General features: G+C 36.6%; 1 protein-coding gene across 3 annotated transcripts; it reads left to right on the top strand.

The window, feature by feature from the left end:
- The first annotated feature begins 4,439 nt into the window (after positions 1 to 4,439).
- On the top strand, positions 4,440 to 15,884 carry LOC122662327 (ribulose-1,5 bisphosphate carboxylase/oxygenase large subunit N-methyltransferase, chloroplastic). Of its 3 annotated transcripts, none has more exons than XM_043857936.1 (15): positions 4,440 to 4,645; positions 4,758 to 4,867; positions 4,976 to 5,039; positions 5,148 to 5,255; positions 5,395 to 5,454; positions 6,726 to 6,833; positions 8,935 to 9,004; positions 9,186 to 9,226; positions 9,321 to 9,401; positions 10,544 to 10,579; positions 12,766 to 12,849; positions 13,009 to 13,142; positions 13,968 to 14,056; positions 14,169 to 14,317; positions 15,598 to 15,884. In XM_043857936.1, the coding sequence occupies exons 1-15, from the start codon at positions 4,541 to 4,543 to the stop codon at positions 15,754 to 15,756; spliced, it is 1,398 nt and encodes a 465-aa protein (XP_043713871.1). In that variant the 5' UTR covers positions 4,440 to 4,540; the 3' UTR covers positions 15,757 to 15,884. The 3 variants fall into 3 exon arrangements, with proteins under 3 accessions (XP_043713871.1, XP_043713862.1, XP_043713879.1); XM_043857927.1 differs by having other exon boundaries at positions 5,145 to 5,255; XM_043857944.1 differs by lacking the exon at positions 10,544 to 10,579 and having other exon boundaries at positions 5,145 to 5,255.
- The last annotated feature ends 1,708 nt before the right edge of the window (positions 15,885 to 17,592 follow it).

The raw sequence follows: 17,592 nt of genomic DNA, 5'->3' as shown, positions 1-17,592 counted from the left end.
CTGATGGAGAATAAATAAATAAAGGCACTCACATGAGCTCCTATGAGAAAACATTGTCCTAATATAAAACAAAGACTACACGCGCTATTAAAAATGACCAATGTGATTATAACCTAGAATACAAGTGCCACAGATCAAATCATATCAAAAAGGAAGAAAAAAGGTAAAGAATAATAAAGGAAGATAAACATTCCAAGTAACACAACATCTAAACGGTATGGGATTTGCAAAAGAAAATCAAATAACAAAATGTGCAGTTTTGAGATGCAATCATATCAATGTTCTGTAGGCTCCGTTTGTTTCGGCATAAAATTTGACAATTTTACTTCGTAAATGTAAAATTTTACATGTTGAAAATTTTTATAATGTTTGTTTCTGTCAAAAAACAAACATTGGAACACTTTTCAACATTTAAAAATTTACATACTAATTTATTTATTTTTTGTGAAAATTTTCAAGTAAAATTTTACGCCGAAACAAACGGAGCCTTAATAGAAAGAGGAATGTCTTAATTTATTCCCACCATAATGCCAACTAGTAGTCAGGGTAAGGTTGCTCCATTGTGACCAAGTGGTCACGGGTTCGAGTCTGGAAAAAGCCTCTCTGCGAAAGCAGGGGTAAGGCTGCGTACATTATGACCCTCCCCAGACCCCGCAGTGGCGAGAGCCTCGTGTACTGGGTATGCCCTTTATAATGCCAGCCAGTGTGTTGGCCAAATAAATACTTCTTGGGAAGGGGGTATGCTTTGCAATGTGAAAACAGCAAACTGAAACAGGAATTGATCTATTAGTGGTTTGAACATGTGTGTAAAGACTTGGAAACAGCCTCACCTGCGAAGCACGGGAAAGGCTATGTAAATTTGCCCGTCCCAGACCCTGCAGTAGTGGGAGCCTCGTGCACTCGGACGCTCTTTTTTAACATGTGTGTAACTGAATTCATATCTCTAATTGACACTCCAACAGTAAAAAATCATTTTATCAAAAGACCTATCCTGATTTCCAAAAGAGAGAGAAACATGCTATCACATCTAATGACAGCAGGTAACCCTCTCTGAATTTCATGCAGAGCACTATGGTGTTAAACTGCAAATCTGTAAATAAAGTTGACCATATGATGCTTGAGCTTGTAAACTTGACTACTGATAAAGTTTCAGATATAAGGTTGTTTTGGTTCAGCTGCCACATTACAGATGAACGAACAAAAGGTAGAACTAACCCTATTCTTTTTTCTTTTTTTGATTGGAAGTAGAAGGAAACACAATTTAATTGGTACAGAAAGACAAAAGTGGGTGATTTGACTAATAGACTGTCCTTGGATTGGCAAAGCTAGAGTGGCACTAGCAGTTGTATCACTCTTCCTTTGTCCTCATTAATACCAAATACCGTTACCAAAAAAATGAAAATAATACCAAATACAACTGAAAAAACAAATTACATATAATGGAATGGAGGAAGGACAAAATTAGGAGTAGCTACAAAATATTGATTAAACATGATTTTAAATATCTGAAACACTCTTATCCCATAAACAACCTCATTGGACCACCTACATGTAGAAACCCTTATTAGATTTAGTAGGGACTAGGGTTTGTCAGCCCCCCCCCCCCCCTCAAAAAAATCCCACCCCTTATTCATAAACCACCTCACGATGCAGCCAATAGTTAGAAACCCTGATATGATATGGTAGAGATGATTATAGTTCATCACACCCCCCCCCCCCGAAACCAAAATGGAGGAGAAGAAACAGAAAAAAGGGGTGGACTGGGGGTTTGTTACGATCATGACTTCAGTAATTGTACAACTTAACATTCAATCAATTGAGACATCCTCATGGAAGAGCAATTCACAACAAATTTCCATTCATTTTCCCAAATGATAAAATTAAAGGAAAAAAGTGTGGGTGCCACAATAACAAGTAACTATGATATCAAAGGAGTAAAAATACCACACTGCCAATTCGCTACACTACTGCTACTGCTCCTGATGACAGTCTCTAATACACCTTTTGGACCCCACCAAAAGCCACAATTAATGGATTCCCTAAATCAATCGAAACCAAAAGGAGAAAAAACAATGGGATGGTCTGAGATGATTTTTTATAGGAAAAAATTTATGAAGGAAATGCCCAGGCTTTATATGGCCTTTGATTGCCTCATAAAATATATAAGAAATAAAAATAGAACTAGGTAACTTTCTTAAGATATTCTCAGAATCAATGGGTGAATGAAACAGAAACTAAGACTATTCTGCAACAGCTACAAATAAAAACCTCATGAGAATTACGGGAATAGTGGCACTGAATGTTCTTGGAAGCACAAGAGAAGGAAAGAAACCACCTTATTGGTTAGTAAATGAGCACTTGTCTTCTCTCATACACCAATATGTTAAGGTTGTGCAAGATATAGCAGATACATTAGCTAACCTATGTGCAAACTGAGGCTTTTGGAGAAGGAAACATTCTTCCCATTCTGTCCATTATTACTAGTTTTGTTATATATTCCCGCAGGAGAGTCACAGATGTTGAAATAAGTTGTTCCTTCCCATAGAATCCACCTTCTTGAATAACATCCCACTGGACCAATTATTGTAATTCATAACATTAGCATTACATTTCCCAAAGTAAGATTTTTCGCAGTTGATAGGAAACAATGCAGCAAGCTTCAAAAGTATATATATTCACATTACTATAACAAGGAAGTCACACTAACATATATATATTTTTTTCCCAATTGAGCATTGCTGTAGTCAAACCACCCCACCTCCAAAAAAAACCATCGTTGCAGTAACCCTTTACCGGCGATGAATGCAGTAAAGGGTTACTGCAACAATGGTTCTTTTTGGAGGTGGGGTGGTTTGACTATATTACCTATTCGATTCAGTAAGTTTGTGGTACGAGGGCTCCAACCGAACGGAAGCATAGAAATTGGCGAGACTGAATGACATGGTCCGACCGAAGTAGACATCGCTAGGGTTTCCAAGGAGGCCAACTCTGGCATAGTCCTTTACTCCTTTTGCTCGATGGATGATGGAAAAGGAACCAACATCGTTAAGGACAGTGTAGGAATCGATGTCCCTCATTGTAGCCCAGCTTTTCTTCTTTCCCGAAGAATACCCATCAGCCAACACCACTATTTCTCTCTTATGTTGCTCACAAGGGGATCTGCACTTCTCAGTTTTTTACGAGAAGAAACTGCTCTTCTTTTGTTCCAGAATTTCCATACCAATATGTTTCTATTTCAAAATACTGTTTGATCTGATTTTTTCACATTATTTCAGAGAAATAGAAATCAAACCCCCACCCCCAATTGAAATAGTAAACAGAGACCCTTTGGCGAATTAAAATCCTCTACAATACCGGCGGGGCAGGAGTGAACTCCATCCCGTTTGTTCAGGTAGGGTGGGAGAAATAAGGATGTTCACGGATATTCAAAAATTTATATTCGATCCGGGTGGTTTGTATCCGTTTAGGAGAATTTGAATTTATTCGAAAACTAATCAGATACGAATACGAATATAATAATTCTCCTATTCAACCGATAATTATCTGATTCACTGGCCAATCCGATGGAAATAAAATGGGTGAATTATCTTTATTTTCGTTTATCCAATTAAGTTTTTTTTTTTATATATAATTTTATAAGTTAAGATAACGATATTCTTTTTTAGATTTTCTATTGGTTATATATATTGTTTTATGCATTGTGATACATAGAATCACATATCTATTAAACTAAATACATGATAAAATCAAAAGTTAAAAACATTAAAAAATCAAAGACGAAGAAAGGGTAGGTGTTGAACTCTCAAGTCTCAACCCTAACCCTCATCAAAAAAACGGAAAAAGTGTCAACAAATAGGATAATATCTAGGGGTGTAAATGAATAGCCGAAATCCGTTTCCATATTTGTGTCCGTATCCGTTTAGCACTATCCGAATCCGTCCGAAAGCTAAACGGATGCAGATACGGATAGGCTATAGCTATCCGAAAGCTATATTTACATGTAAACGGATAAAATATCCGATCCGTATCTGTATCCGTAGAGCACTATCCGAATCCGTCCGAAAGCTAATCAGATGCGGATGCAGATATAGCACTATTCGAGCCAAATCCGATCCATTTACATCCCTAATAATATCCAAATCCATTCAACCATTTTTGCTCGTACTAGTGCCCCCCAAAAATTCTTGGATTTATTGCAATATGAAATTGAATGCCAAAACAAAAAAATGTCAACGAATAGGATAATATTCGAATCCATTCGAATATAATCGGATACGAATATGGTAATGCCACTTTTCAACCGAATTGGATCCATTTATATCTTTAGGGAGAAGTGGAGTGAGAATTTGGGTGCCATTAAAATGCAACATGCTATGTCATTTGTGAAATGGACCTAGGCATGTTTGCCACATAGCAAATAGTGACAAGTCAAAATGCACAAGCCGTGGTGGTATTACCCTATAATCAACTCTGAAATTGCACATTTATACTTTCTTTCTTCGTTTTGTTTCGTTCTCGTCCCAGAGTTGCGATTTGAAGTATGTGGGCAGTGAGTCGGCTTACAAACCTCTGGATTCATGGTACCTTTCTCTTCCAGTTCTCACGTCTGCACTTCAGACTGAAATGCGTCTCCTCGTGTTCTAAGGTTTGCTTTAGATTCACCTTTCTCTATTCGCTTCTATGTTCACTCTTTACATCTAAGCTAAAATCCGGCGATTCGTCGAGAGTTTCTCACTGTACATTTTTAATTGTTTCAGGCTGTGCCATGCCTAAGTGAAGATTGCGATGAGTTCTTGCCGTGGTTAGAGCGGAAGGCAGGGGTCGAAATTTCTTCACTTCTTTCGATTGGGAAATCTGGACATGGCAGGTTCTTCATTTATGGAATTTCCCACATCCAATTTCTGAAGATTTTGTGAGTTACTCGCTCTGCCTTTATCCATGTACTTTGATTCTGGATTCTGTATTCTAAATGCAGGTCATTGTTAGCATCGAAGTTCATACGAGCTGGAGATTGCATACTGAAGGTTCCTTTTAGTGTGGTATTTCATCTTCGAATTAAATTCAAAGTGCTTTTTTATAGTTTGTAGTGTGCGTCATTGAGTTGCTTAAGACCTGAAGCTTCTTGTTGTGTTTTGTTTATGCAGCAGATTACACCAGACAAAATCCTTCCCGAAATTAGCTGGTTATTAGGAGATGATGTTGGATATACTGCACGGCTTGCTATTTTTATTTTAGTCGAGAAGAAAATGGGCCAGGTATTGTCAATTGGTGATGCATTCTTTGGGGGGAGTTTCTAGTAGTGGACTTTCTTAGACCGTGGAACTAAACTGGTAATTTTATAGAACTGATAACTATTCCCCCCCCCCCCCACTCTTTCTGTCTCTTTAATTGCAGGACTCCAGATGGGTCCCCTATATAAGCCGTCTTCCTCGGCCCGGGGAGCTTCATTGCACTGTACGAGCTATTAGATTTACTATCTACAAGAAGTATAACTGTGCAGAAAACTAGAATGGATTTCTTGACTCAGTAATGAGTACCATTGCTCTTTTTGTATTACATACTACAAGATTCATCTCTTTCAACTTTGGTCCTTAAAATTTGTTCAAGATATATGGTCAAATTATTAAGAAATAATCAATAATGGCTTGATTGATGTATGGAAGAATAAGTTTTAAAGACAGGAAGGATGAAATCAAGTCTACGGAAAAGAAGAAACAAAGTTACTGTTAAAATTATCCACTCTCATTTAGTATTTTTTCACTTTCTTTTCTATCTCATTTTTGTTTGGTAATTCTTACAATGAAAAGAATTAGTCAAAACCAAAATGAAAGATGCATGAGAGTTTATAGTTATGAAACATAGAATGTAAAGTACAGAGGAAATGACTGTTACAACACAGTGAACACACTATGGATAGAAGTTTATGTTAGGGAGTAGGTCTAGGCTGGAAGAAGCCGGGCTACTACTAAGTTGATGGCACTTAACAATTTTGCTTGGCACTTAAAGGCCGATTACAGATTGCACAATGTATTTTCTTTTTGCCTTTCATCCAAGGATAAAGAACTCAGTGCTGCCCTAGGTTTCGACCAACCAGAAACCAAAATTTGGTCGAAACCTGGTCTTTTTTTGGCAAAACTCGACATGTGATGGGCTGGTCAAAACTGATCGAAACTACTGAAACTGGGTTGGTTGAAATTGGTTAAAATTGGCCGAAACTTGGTATTTTTTGGTTGAAACTGATCGAAACTATCGAAAATTCTGAAATATTGTCAAAATATGTCAAAACCTGGTTGAAACAGTAGTACATATAGGTTTCATCTCGGAAACTTGGGAAACCGAGATATCTCGGTCGAAACCACTGGTTTTCAACTGAGTTCTTCTTCCATGCTTTCATCCCTCAAACCTAGCAATATCACTCTCTCTAATCATGATAATTTTGATTATTTAAAAAAATGTGACTGATTGCTTCTTTGGTTCTTTCCCTGCCCCCTCTTGGGGCTCGGTAATATATTTATTTACCAAAAAAAATTAGAGTCTCCTGGCTTGATTTATGGTAGTTTCAACATAGCCATTGTTCTTACCAGATAACCTGTGAATAAAAGTTTTTTGGAATTATATTTTTTTGTATCATGGTATATTCTATGAGCATAACCCTATTACTGATTTTTTTTTAAGGATAGGTATTCAATGGATATTTAATAGCGAATTGTTTGATATCTTTCTAGATATTCTGGAGTGAAGATGAACTGGACATGGTTCGAAAAAGTGCAATATATCATGAAACTGTCAATCAACAAGCCCAACTTGAAAAGGAATTTTTGGCAATTAGACCAGTATGTATTCATTTGATTCTTTCTCCCTCTTCCCTGTGTGTATCTGTGTGTGTGTGTGTGTGTCCCTTCTTTGATAAGAAATTATCATATTATCTTTATAATTGAAGATAAGTGTGGTTCCCCAGTATCCTCTTGTCTTTCTATTGGACTACCATTTTGAGGGAGGTCAAAAGAATCAAATATCCATTTCTTTTACAGAGAACTGGGCAGGCTTATTTCTTTTTTTATTTTGTTGAGGGAGTTCAAAGGAATCAAATAAAAAATAGACAGACTTATTATTTTTTTTAAAATTTTGTTGATGAATTTCAAAGGAATCAAATATCCATTTCTTTTACCAAGAAGTGGGTAGACTTATTTCTTTATTTATTCATTGTAGCTTTACTGTATCACAATTTCATTTCTGATATCTTAAGTCAAGACGATCTTGATATACTTGTAAACATTAGGGTTTATCCCTTAATTTAATGAATTTTACCTTATTAATAAGAAGGGTGAGACACCTTGGTGTTTAGTCAAAAAATAGGTACAAACAAAGAAACCCACCAAGGCAGGGATAATACAAATGTACATTGATCAGAAGCATCTTAGTGAATATGTTTAGTATTTTAGTAAATCCAAATTTATATGTTAATTTTAATAAGGTGCTATATATAGTAATTTTGATTTTACAATTTTTATATTAGTTTTTCTTTCAAACTGTACTATTGCTTTGGTTTTTGGTAAGACTAGTAGGGCTGTGTGATTGATTATTTTTGGGTAATTTCTAATTTCAGCTGGAGCTTGTTCTAAGCTTGAATTCAAATAGGAATATTTATTTTGGGAGCCTCTTAATATGTTTGTAAGGAAAATGACTAGGCCCCCATTTTCATATGAATGAATTGTCTTGCTTCATCTTTGTTGGTTATTTGATACTTCCCATAGCTTTTCTTATTTTCTTAAGTTTTTCAACAACAACAGCAACAATTCAACATTGTCCCAACTAATGGGGTCGGCTACATGGATTCTTTCCTTCAATCAGCTCTATTCGAGGTCATACTTGATACAAGGCCTAAGCAATTGCATGTCTTTCCTCACCACTTCTCCTAAGGTCATTTTAGGTCTGCCCCTGGCCCTTTTAGTTCTTTCAATCTAAGTCAAATTGCTCCTCCGTATTGGAGCATCCAAAGGCCTCCGCTGAACATGGTCATGCCACCTCAAACAACTTTCTCGTAGCTTGTCATGTATCGGAGCTAACTCCCAAACCAGCTCTAATATGATCATTCCTTACTTTAACCTTCCTAGTTTGGCTACTCATCCATCTCAACATCCTCATCTCTGCTACACTGAGTTTATCTATATGATGCTTCTTAAGTGTTTCCATCTTCATAATTATTTACATAAATGCACTGTTTGATTGTTTCCAATAGCACTGCTGAACTATTTTGCCATTATGAATCAAATGTAACAAATTAAATTAGTGCTTGTGCAGTGGGTTGAAATAGTACATATCTGGGATCCTAATTTCTTTAACACAATGGAATGTTGGAACAATGAGATTTTCCACTCGGTTTCTTTGAGTATGGACCTCTGTAGGGATGTTTCAAGGACTAAATTTCCTGTATAGGAGTTTTCAATTTTATTTTTATTTTATTTTTATGTTAGTATTGATGTGACAGTGGTGTTTTCAATTGTTGAGGTCATTTGGTTGCTTCCATTGGCTTCATGATTGCCCAATAACAGTTAATCTGTCATCTCCATTAATCTATCATATCCAATATGTTTTGAAATTTTAGTACTGGAGGTTAGACTTCTGAGATACCATAATAGTTCTTTAGTAAGATTTTAAATATATTTCTGGTGACTAAATCTGGTTTTCAACTTAGCTCGTGACTTTTTTAAACTAAGGAATATTGTAATCACTGTTTGCTGGTTCACTGTCCTGTTTGAACAGCACACTTGGGACCCTGGCATTGGAAACCCCATAAAATAAAGGGGAGGGAGGGGGAATAAACAACATTTATGTGACATTTGATTGGACTGTGATGTCACAGAATGCTTGAGGTTTACATTTTCCTTATAATAACTACATTTCTTTGACAGTTAGTATGTCTTATGGTTCCAGGTTCTTGATCATTTCCCTCAGATTTTTGAAGATGTTACACTGAAGGATTTCATGCATGCATATGCTTTAGGTACTAAAATTTTGTATGCATTTACTGCTTGTAGTCTTATGACTTATACTTTTACCTCATTGGGGGTATGCTGCACAATTGCTTTTAATTTGGAATCATTTTATAAACTTTGAAGCTTATTCCCTTTTGCATCACACTATAGTCTTAAACTATTCTGATTGGTTATTTGTGAACCTTCCAGTTGGATCCCGTGCATGGGGAAGTTCTAAGGGTCTATCTCTGGTATCATTCTTGTACTTATTTTTCCATCACTTATACATATTGTGCAGTGGCAGTAAGGGCTATTTCTAAATTACTTATACATATTGTGCAGTAGATTCCATTTGCAGATTTTCTAAATCATGATGGGTTTTCAGAGGCAGTGTTGTTAAGTGACGAACATAAACAAATCTCTGAGGTATTAGTTCCTGTTTATTGTCAAGTTTAAGTGGTATGTTTGCGGAATAATTATTAATAATACAGGCCCATCCCTTAATTTTTTTTTATTTTTGTAAGTTTGTGCTTGGTTGTTGCAAATTGTTCGGTTGATTGGATGTTCATGAAATTTAATTGGTTAAACTATTTTGACTTAAATACGAATACACCAGCTTTCACATGCTTGACTTGTCTTTCTGAATCCTCAATTCACAAAGCCTCCCTTAAGCTACTCTTCCTCAACATGGTAATCTCTTATGGGCATTCCAGCAATGTTGCTCTCCTGCCGGGAACACTGAGACAACAACTACAACAAACTCAGCCTTATCCCAACTTAATGGGGTCGGCTACATGGATCCAAACAGAACAAAGTAGGGAAAATAAAGTTAAAAAAAATAAAATTCATATCTTGCAGATGTCGTTAAATTTATCAACTTGGGTCTGGGGAAGAATCTGGAGTTCCACTGCCTTCCATTGTAGTGGTTCATCACTTCATCTTTCCTGCAGCTCCTTGAAAAGTTGGACCATAGAACTATTATCTTTGTACTCATCCTTTTGGTTTAGTCTTTTACTAGATATGGATGGTATAAAAGGATAAGACTTAGATCTGATCTGGCATACCCAAATTTGTCATGGTGACACATCTACAAGATCTGAATGCAATCAGAGAACCAATAAATCTGAAAATATTGTTTCCATGTTTGAATCAATTAGCTTTGGATCAGATTGGGATGTGTACCTTAATTTCTATCAATGTGAAATATCATCATTGGATTTTGGACTTGCAACCTTCTATTTATAACTTTACACTCAAAATCTTCAGCATGCATGTATTAGATGTCCTTCAACCATGCTGAGAAATGGATCCAATTTCCAAGGGATGTGAGTTTTAACTTTTAAGAACCGACTGTGTTGCTTGACTACCAGGTTGGGTTTTGGGTTAGTATTGTTAATCTTTGGTATGTATGGTATCATGAGAAAGAGTTCTTAAATGCTTGATTTATAAAATAAACATTTGTAAGGCAGCACTGCAGAATTGCAGAGGAGTTTTTTGCATGTCTGTCTTTGCTAACATTAGTAGAAACCTTTTGGTCTTGCTTTAATTCCTTCGTTCTGTCTGTGCAGGTTATTGCTGATAGGGATTATGCTCCTGGCGAAGAGGTTATATGGTGCTTAATGAATTTGTTATTACTTCTGTGAATCTTTTCATGTTTCAGAAGTGAAATGTATGTTGATTTAATATTGTGATGATGAAAACAGCTAGATGTTGTGAGAATTCATTTCTTCTTCTTCTTGATCATTTTTACAGTTCATTCCTATGGGCTGTGTGCTACTCGTTACATAGTTCATTACTTTCGATGATCCTTGATTCCACTGTCCCTACTTCTACCATTTAGCAATCCAGCAATGAGTTCAATATTAGTGGTCTCATATGTTAAATTTAGTGAGAGATTCATGGGTAGCATTTGATCATGGTAGATCCTGATTGGTGTAATTTTGTCACCTAAATGTAGTGTTTAACATTATTGCTGCTTCTTGTTGCCTCGGCCCCATTCCGCACCCCTCCCCCCCCCCCCCCCCCCCCAAAAAAAAAAAAAAAAAAAAAAAAAAAAAAAATCCCTACCCTAATGCAGATTTCCAGCAGAAAGAAGAGGAATTTTCAGGAATCTTATCATCAAGACTAGTTGTGGGTTGAATTAGGACTTTATTTTCTGTGTTTTATTTAATATTCAGTTGTGTAAACAAATTAGGATAAATCCAGTCCAGATAAGAGTCTGTTATGTCACAAGTTGTCAGTTAAGGACTCTCCAATGCAGCCTTCGGCTGGGAGGAAAATCCTTTTTGGCTTAGGTTGTTTTCTTTATTATTATTGAAGTATTTGGTTAAATTAGGATATCTCCTGGACCTCTGGTCGATGGAGAGAGTTTATTTGGGTGTTTTCTTTCAGTTTTTATAAATACATGTAAGGCTTAAACAACCCATACGATTTACAGAGTGAATGAGAATTTTGGCTTGTCTTTGGTTCTTTGGTGATTCAGAATTCTCTCTGCTGTGGTGGTTCAATAGGATCCGTGGTGGTGATTCCAGAATCCTCGGTAGTGATTCCAAGGGTGGGGTACTGGTGGTGATGCCAACCCTGCAGATTAGTTGGTGATTCCTGATCTTATCTTTTCTGTCGTTCTTTTCTTTTCTATTGTAGTTTCAGTTCAGTATAAAAAACCCTAAAATCCTATTGTTTTTCAAGAGTTTTAGTTTGTTTCTGCTTCTTCAAATTCTCCTATTTTCTGGATTTGTTTTCTGTTAGCTATAATTTCATAAATCATCACCATTCGATTCTATTCTGAGCACCCAAAGACCTGCCATCAGATTTATTGTTTTGCATGGGTTTTGGATTCCTAATTCAAGTAAACTTCGTCAACATCCTAGAATCCTACCATTGGATTTCTGTCATACTTTGATGAGATGTTCAGCTGACCTAGCAGAGTCTCAGACCAATGACCAGAATTTCATGCATACTTTGAGTTTATTGAGTTATCTGGTTTTCTATCAAATCTGGTTCTGTCCCTATACCTGTGATCCTTGTTGATATACATTGTTTTCCCTTACTTTACAACTCGAGCTTTTGGGATAAACGGTTGCATTATGGTATCGGAGTAGGGAGGTTGAGTGTTCAATCCCTGGGAGGTGCAACGTGGTTCCCTGACACATTCTCCCTTGGTGCCACTTGATGGTGTTTCTGAGCGAGTATGTGTCACGTACAGGGTCATGCGTGTACAGGACTGCTCATTGGGGGGAGGGGGATGTTGATGTACATTGTTTTTGCCCTTAACAGCTCAAGCTTTTAGGATAAGCAGTTGTAATAATCCAGTCACAAGCTGATCTCCCACTGGCATCCACTAGTTCGGGTTCGCACCGCATTATGCCCTTTTATGAAATCCTTGATGTGAGCATAGGCACAGGTGAAGAGACATGCACAGAGCTACTAATGCTTGTAAACATGGCATTGTAGATATTTGTATGCACATGCTGAGTTGCATTTTCTGGTGAACTAATTCTATTCTCTTACACCTGCATGAATAAAATGTTCACCTTTTTTTTTTTTAATAAAAAAGTTCAAGTTTGATGTATCTTTTTTCATTTGTGAAAGTGGTGTTCATACTGCATGCTTTTGTAAATTGCCAGGTTGCTGTAAAACAAGTTTTAGTTTCTTACTCTATTACTTTAAAAAACATTAAAATCTGAGATGTACAAAAATGATTGCATTTCAGATATACTGCCATTGATCAGTTAATTGCAGTCCCAACTACTGGTGATTCACTTGATTCATTTTGCCATTTTGATTTTAGGTTTTAATAAGGTATGGGAAGTTCCCAAACACCACACTCCTGCAGGACTTTGGATTTACACTTCCATACAACGTTCATGATCAGGTCTGTCATAGACTTATCGTGAAAAAGTGTATAATTGTTCTACACTAATGCCATTTTTGAATTGAACTGATTCATATATCCTAAAGGCTTGTACATTTGTTTTTGTTTTAATTATTCAAAGGCTTGCATCATCCTTTACAAATAATTTCATTCACTCAGGTTCAGATTTGGGTTGGTGTACCTCAACATGATCCTCTACGTATGATGAAATTGGACCTTTTACGTAAACATTGTGCCCAGACGGTCACAAATACCGACGGTTTTGACTCGTTCAAGACTAATTTTACAATCAAGTTGGTACATGCTTTATGGCTATAACTTCTGTGCTTTATGTTAAAGCTCCTTCTATTTTTACAGTGTCTTTTTGCTTCATTAAATGGTATTTAACCATTATTTGCTTAAAGAGAGACGTGAGACTTCAGTTTACGGGAATAATAATGACAAAAGGACCGTATTTACCTATATTAGAGACAAAAGATGCATAAATGGTGTCCAAACGAGTGTCTAGCAGTGTCTGACACGACACATTTTACAAGTGTCTGACACAACACATTTTACAAGTGTCTGACATGACACATTTTGACAAAGGATAAATCTACAAGGGGAAGCGTCCAACAAATCATAGTAAATAAAATATTTTTTTTTGCTAGGCATGGCCTGGGTCCTGAACTCTTCTGGTTTGATTCTTTTACTTGATGCAAGTTTAATTATCAGAAACCATCTGGACCGAACGGCTAGCCATGTATTGGATTCTTTCTCTAGTATTTTGAGTTGTCCATTTTTTGTTAAAGGATTTACTTCGCAGTCCATCCTGAAACCTGTTGACATGTAACAAAATCTGCCTGATTGGGCTGACAGGAGTAGAGGGTGACACAGATGACAATGTCCGGAGTTTGACAATCGACTGGACTGCCATGCACTAGATATACCCTCATGCCATAAATGCTTTCTTGTCCACCAGACAAGGAAAAAGTTCTCTATTATTTCTTGTCAACCTCATTCAGTTGGGATAAGGCTGAGTTTGTTGTTGTTTCATCCCTTTTTTAGTTTGTGGTTCATTTTTTGTGACCTGGTTCTTCAGTTTTGCTTCTCTGCTAAAATGGTACCCATATTAATAGGGAAGTAAGATCTGCCAGTAGAAAAGGGAAGGGGATTCCACAACCACTTCGTGCATTTGCTCGTGTTTTATCCACCACTTCTGTTGAAGGTGTGTTGTTTTCCTTTTTCTTTTCTTCTACATCATTTCTTTTACTCCATGGGAATTGGTTGTTGGAAGCTGTCTCTTCATGTTTATAGTTTCTTGATCAAACTAACCTCAGAACTGGAGGATTTGGTTTCGGAAGCTGCACAAAATGATGGCCGTCTGGCTCGACGTCCTCTACAGAACGAGAGTAGGGAGATCCAAGCCCATCAGTTCCTGCTTTCGCAAATTTCACAATTGATTCAGGAATATGAAGTGTCTATCAAGGTAACTGTTATCAATATTTACTTGAATTATTACAACCCCCCTTTAATCTTCTTGTAGTGAAACAGTTTGCTACCAAATGCAATACGGAATAGAAAAATAAAAATTTTATATTAGCTTTTTACCCTGTTCCCAATATTCCATTTGAAAACTTGTATAATGGTTTGCCAATCTCTCATGCAGCAATCCCTAAAGCACTTTAGTCATACTATTTATTGTTTATGGAAATATTAGTATCTAAACTCATTTGTCTAGTCTGAGAACACAATAGAAAAATGGCATGACTGATCTCTTTCAACTGCATAGTGTTTCAAAAATGCATCTAAAATACTGCAATGGATCAAGGCCAGCAAAACATATACATAAAGTGATTCAGTTTGATATAAACTAACAGTGGCAGTATAATTTGGTTTTAGGGATGTGTTCCTACATAGCTTATCTAGCAAGAATTTTCAATTGCTTAAGTGGCAGTTGAAAAGATGTCCTCATGTCCAGTTGCTTCATGTAGCAAAAGCGACTCCTCCCTCATCTTGCGTTATTCAAGGGGAAGACCTCAAGTTAAAGTGGATGGTTGAACGGTACACATGACCAATCTAATAGTGGGGGAGAATCCTAAATGGTCTGTCCATGAAAATTTTCTTTTGCTAGGTCTTCTCCATTGAAACCCTGGATTGCTTGCTTACCATATTGTTATACATTTGCGTCTTTATGACCCTTAATGTTTGCAAATTGCAAACCAACCATATGTGAACCAGAAAATACCATCTATTACTCAAAAACTTGCTAAACCCACTAAGCCTTATCTCAAGTCCCTAGTCCAAAGTCCCAGTTACTTGGGGTTGGCTAAAATTAATCCTGTTCTTCCATTCCACTAAGTTGTGACTGCGGTAAACTCCATTAACATTAATGGTCTTTTCCAAAACTTTTGTCTTGATCATCTTTGGCCTACTCCTTGTCCTTTTACCACCTTTCGTTGTTTTTTTGTTTTAGGATTTGCTATTTTTCCCTCAGCTGATCTTTTTATTGTGTTTGTTGGCTAAATGATTTGATAAATGTCTTAAACAAATGAAATTATACCATGGATTTATGACTTCAAATGAAATTATCGTTTTCATGTGAGTTTGAATGATAAGTAACAAGAAGCATATTTGTATATCCCTGCATGCTTCCTGTCTTTTTTCTTCATTTTGATCTGTCCATTTAAATTTGAAGTCTCTGAAGAAGTTGTTTTCCAAGGAAAACCAAGCTAGTCAAACTTCTGAACCTCTGTTGTGCATTTACAGTCACTGAATACTGACAAGCCTACCTCAGTTGGACGGCTCACTATCCGAGCACAAATGGCTCAAGATCTCCTTGCTGGGGAACTTCGTGTCCTAAAGTCAGCATCTACGTGGCTGAAGAATTACTGTGCAACCTTATCTACAGCAGAAGATCAATCATGAGAGCATGGTAATGCCACCGGTGATTTTGAAAATTAACTGGAGAGTGAGTGGCCAAGAAGAGTGTGACAAGAAATGTGGCTTCCAGAATTCGAGTCGAATAAATATCATGGATGTGAACTATTGCATTATATTATGTGAATCTGCACTTGAACTGTATGCAAATTGGTGTGTGCATGTCAACTTGCAGCAAGGATGGCCCCAAAGGACACAAGTTATGTGAGGACTGTTGGGATGTGGAATAGTCCTAGTACCAAGACATCTACCTGAAACTGTACTGAAGCTATAGAACTTGTGTTTTTGGATTTCCAGAAAGAAAGGGGAATGGGGATGGTAAGGAAACTTCACATTTAAAAAACAAAAAAGGCCGTACCCAATGCACAAGGCTCCCGCATTTAGTAGGCTGATTCAGTCCCAGGATATAAAAGAAAAGAGGGATTAAGAACACTGTAAACATTTCTTCAGAAATAGTTAATGTGTAAGAGTTGCTCTTTGTCCGTTTGTCATTATGTTGTCATCAATAGTTGTCATTGTTCATATGAAATTATAGTAGCTACCCTCGTGAGAAAAAGAAATGTGTTATTCTGAAAAAGTAAAAAAAGGTAAGGTTACAACTTTTTCACGAACCTATATATAGTTAGTTAATTAAGGAAATAATCCCTCTTTAATGGACATCATTGTTTACTGACATTGAGGAGTACATCAATGAGGAGCGATAAAACGGTTTTGTACATAATGGAGAGAAGTCATTTCATGTGAGAAGGAGAGGTTTTTAGTGTACCATCATCTATGGACGTTTCAAAGAATCTTTACCCATCTGGATGTTGATTATGTTATTAAATTTCACTTTACTTTGCATCCATTTCCTTTTGGTTTAAAATGTAAAATGTAAAATGTATCTTTACTAGATATGGTAAGAAATTTAAGTAATTTATACAATCACATGGGGTAATGATTACAAAAGTTTTGTTTTTTAGGTTTGAAAATTTTCCCTTTAATTCCCTTTGCAATCAAACGGAGCCTAAAAGATAATGATCTTTTATCCAATCATTTTCAGAAAAGAAAAAGTATATAGGGGTATATCAATAATTAAATATCAACCTGATCAAATACATAAATACCCATTACATCTGTTTTTTTTCCATGTCAGGTTAGGGTGTTAATTTATAATTGGATAATTGAAATTTCGTTCAATTCAATTTTGGTTTAAAACTAAAGGCCATATTAAACCCTACAATCATTTGTCTTTGTTGAGTTGTGTGAAATTGCCTACTATGAGTTATTTGATTAGTTGTGTCAAAATGATTGAAAAGTATCAAATTTGACATTATGGGACTCTATCTTCATGATGTTGTAATGTCTCTCTCATTGTTATTTGTTCAAGGGGGAGCATTCTCTGTGCGAGAGCATAGGGGCCATGTGCATACAATAACCAATGAGAGCTCACATTGACATATTGGGGGAGGGATTTTTTGCTTTTCATGGGTGGTGGGCAATCATTTTTTATTTCACAACCCACCCCCCCCCCCCCCAAACTATGGGCGGGAGTGGCCCGTGTCCCCCACGAAGAACTTTTCTCCTTGTTTCAACAGGTTATTTTCATTTAAACTGAATTACTCAAATTATTTACGAACCAAACATAAGCCGAATAAAATCAAACTGATTTGGTTCAATTTCTATTTTGGGATAAAGAAAAGGGAGAAAGAACACCACCCGATCGCACTAGACACGTATCCTTTGTGCCATGACACAGGAGCATGTGAAATGGCTGCCACACCCCTAGACATTTTTGGTGATCGAGAGGGTGTGGCAGTTATTTCACATGCACCTGTGTCAGGG

This window comes from Telopea speciosissima, chromosome 1 (genome assembly GCF_018873765.1).
Source record: "Telopea speciosissima isolate NSW1024214 ecotype Mountain lineage chromosome 1, Tspe_v1, whole genome shotgun sequence".
NCBI classification, from domain to species: Eukaryota; Viridiplantae; Streptophyta; class Magnoliopsida; order Proteales; family Proteaceae; genus Telopea; species Telopea speciosissima.
Note: the sequence above shows the minus strand (reverse complement) of the source record. Positions and strands in the feature narration are given on the sequence as shown.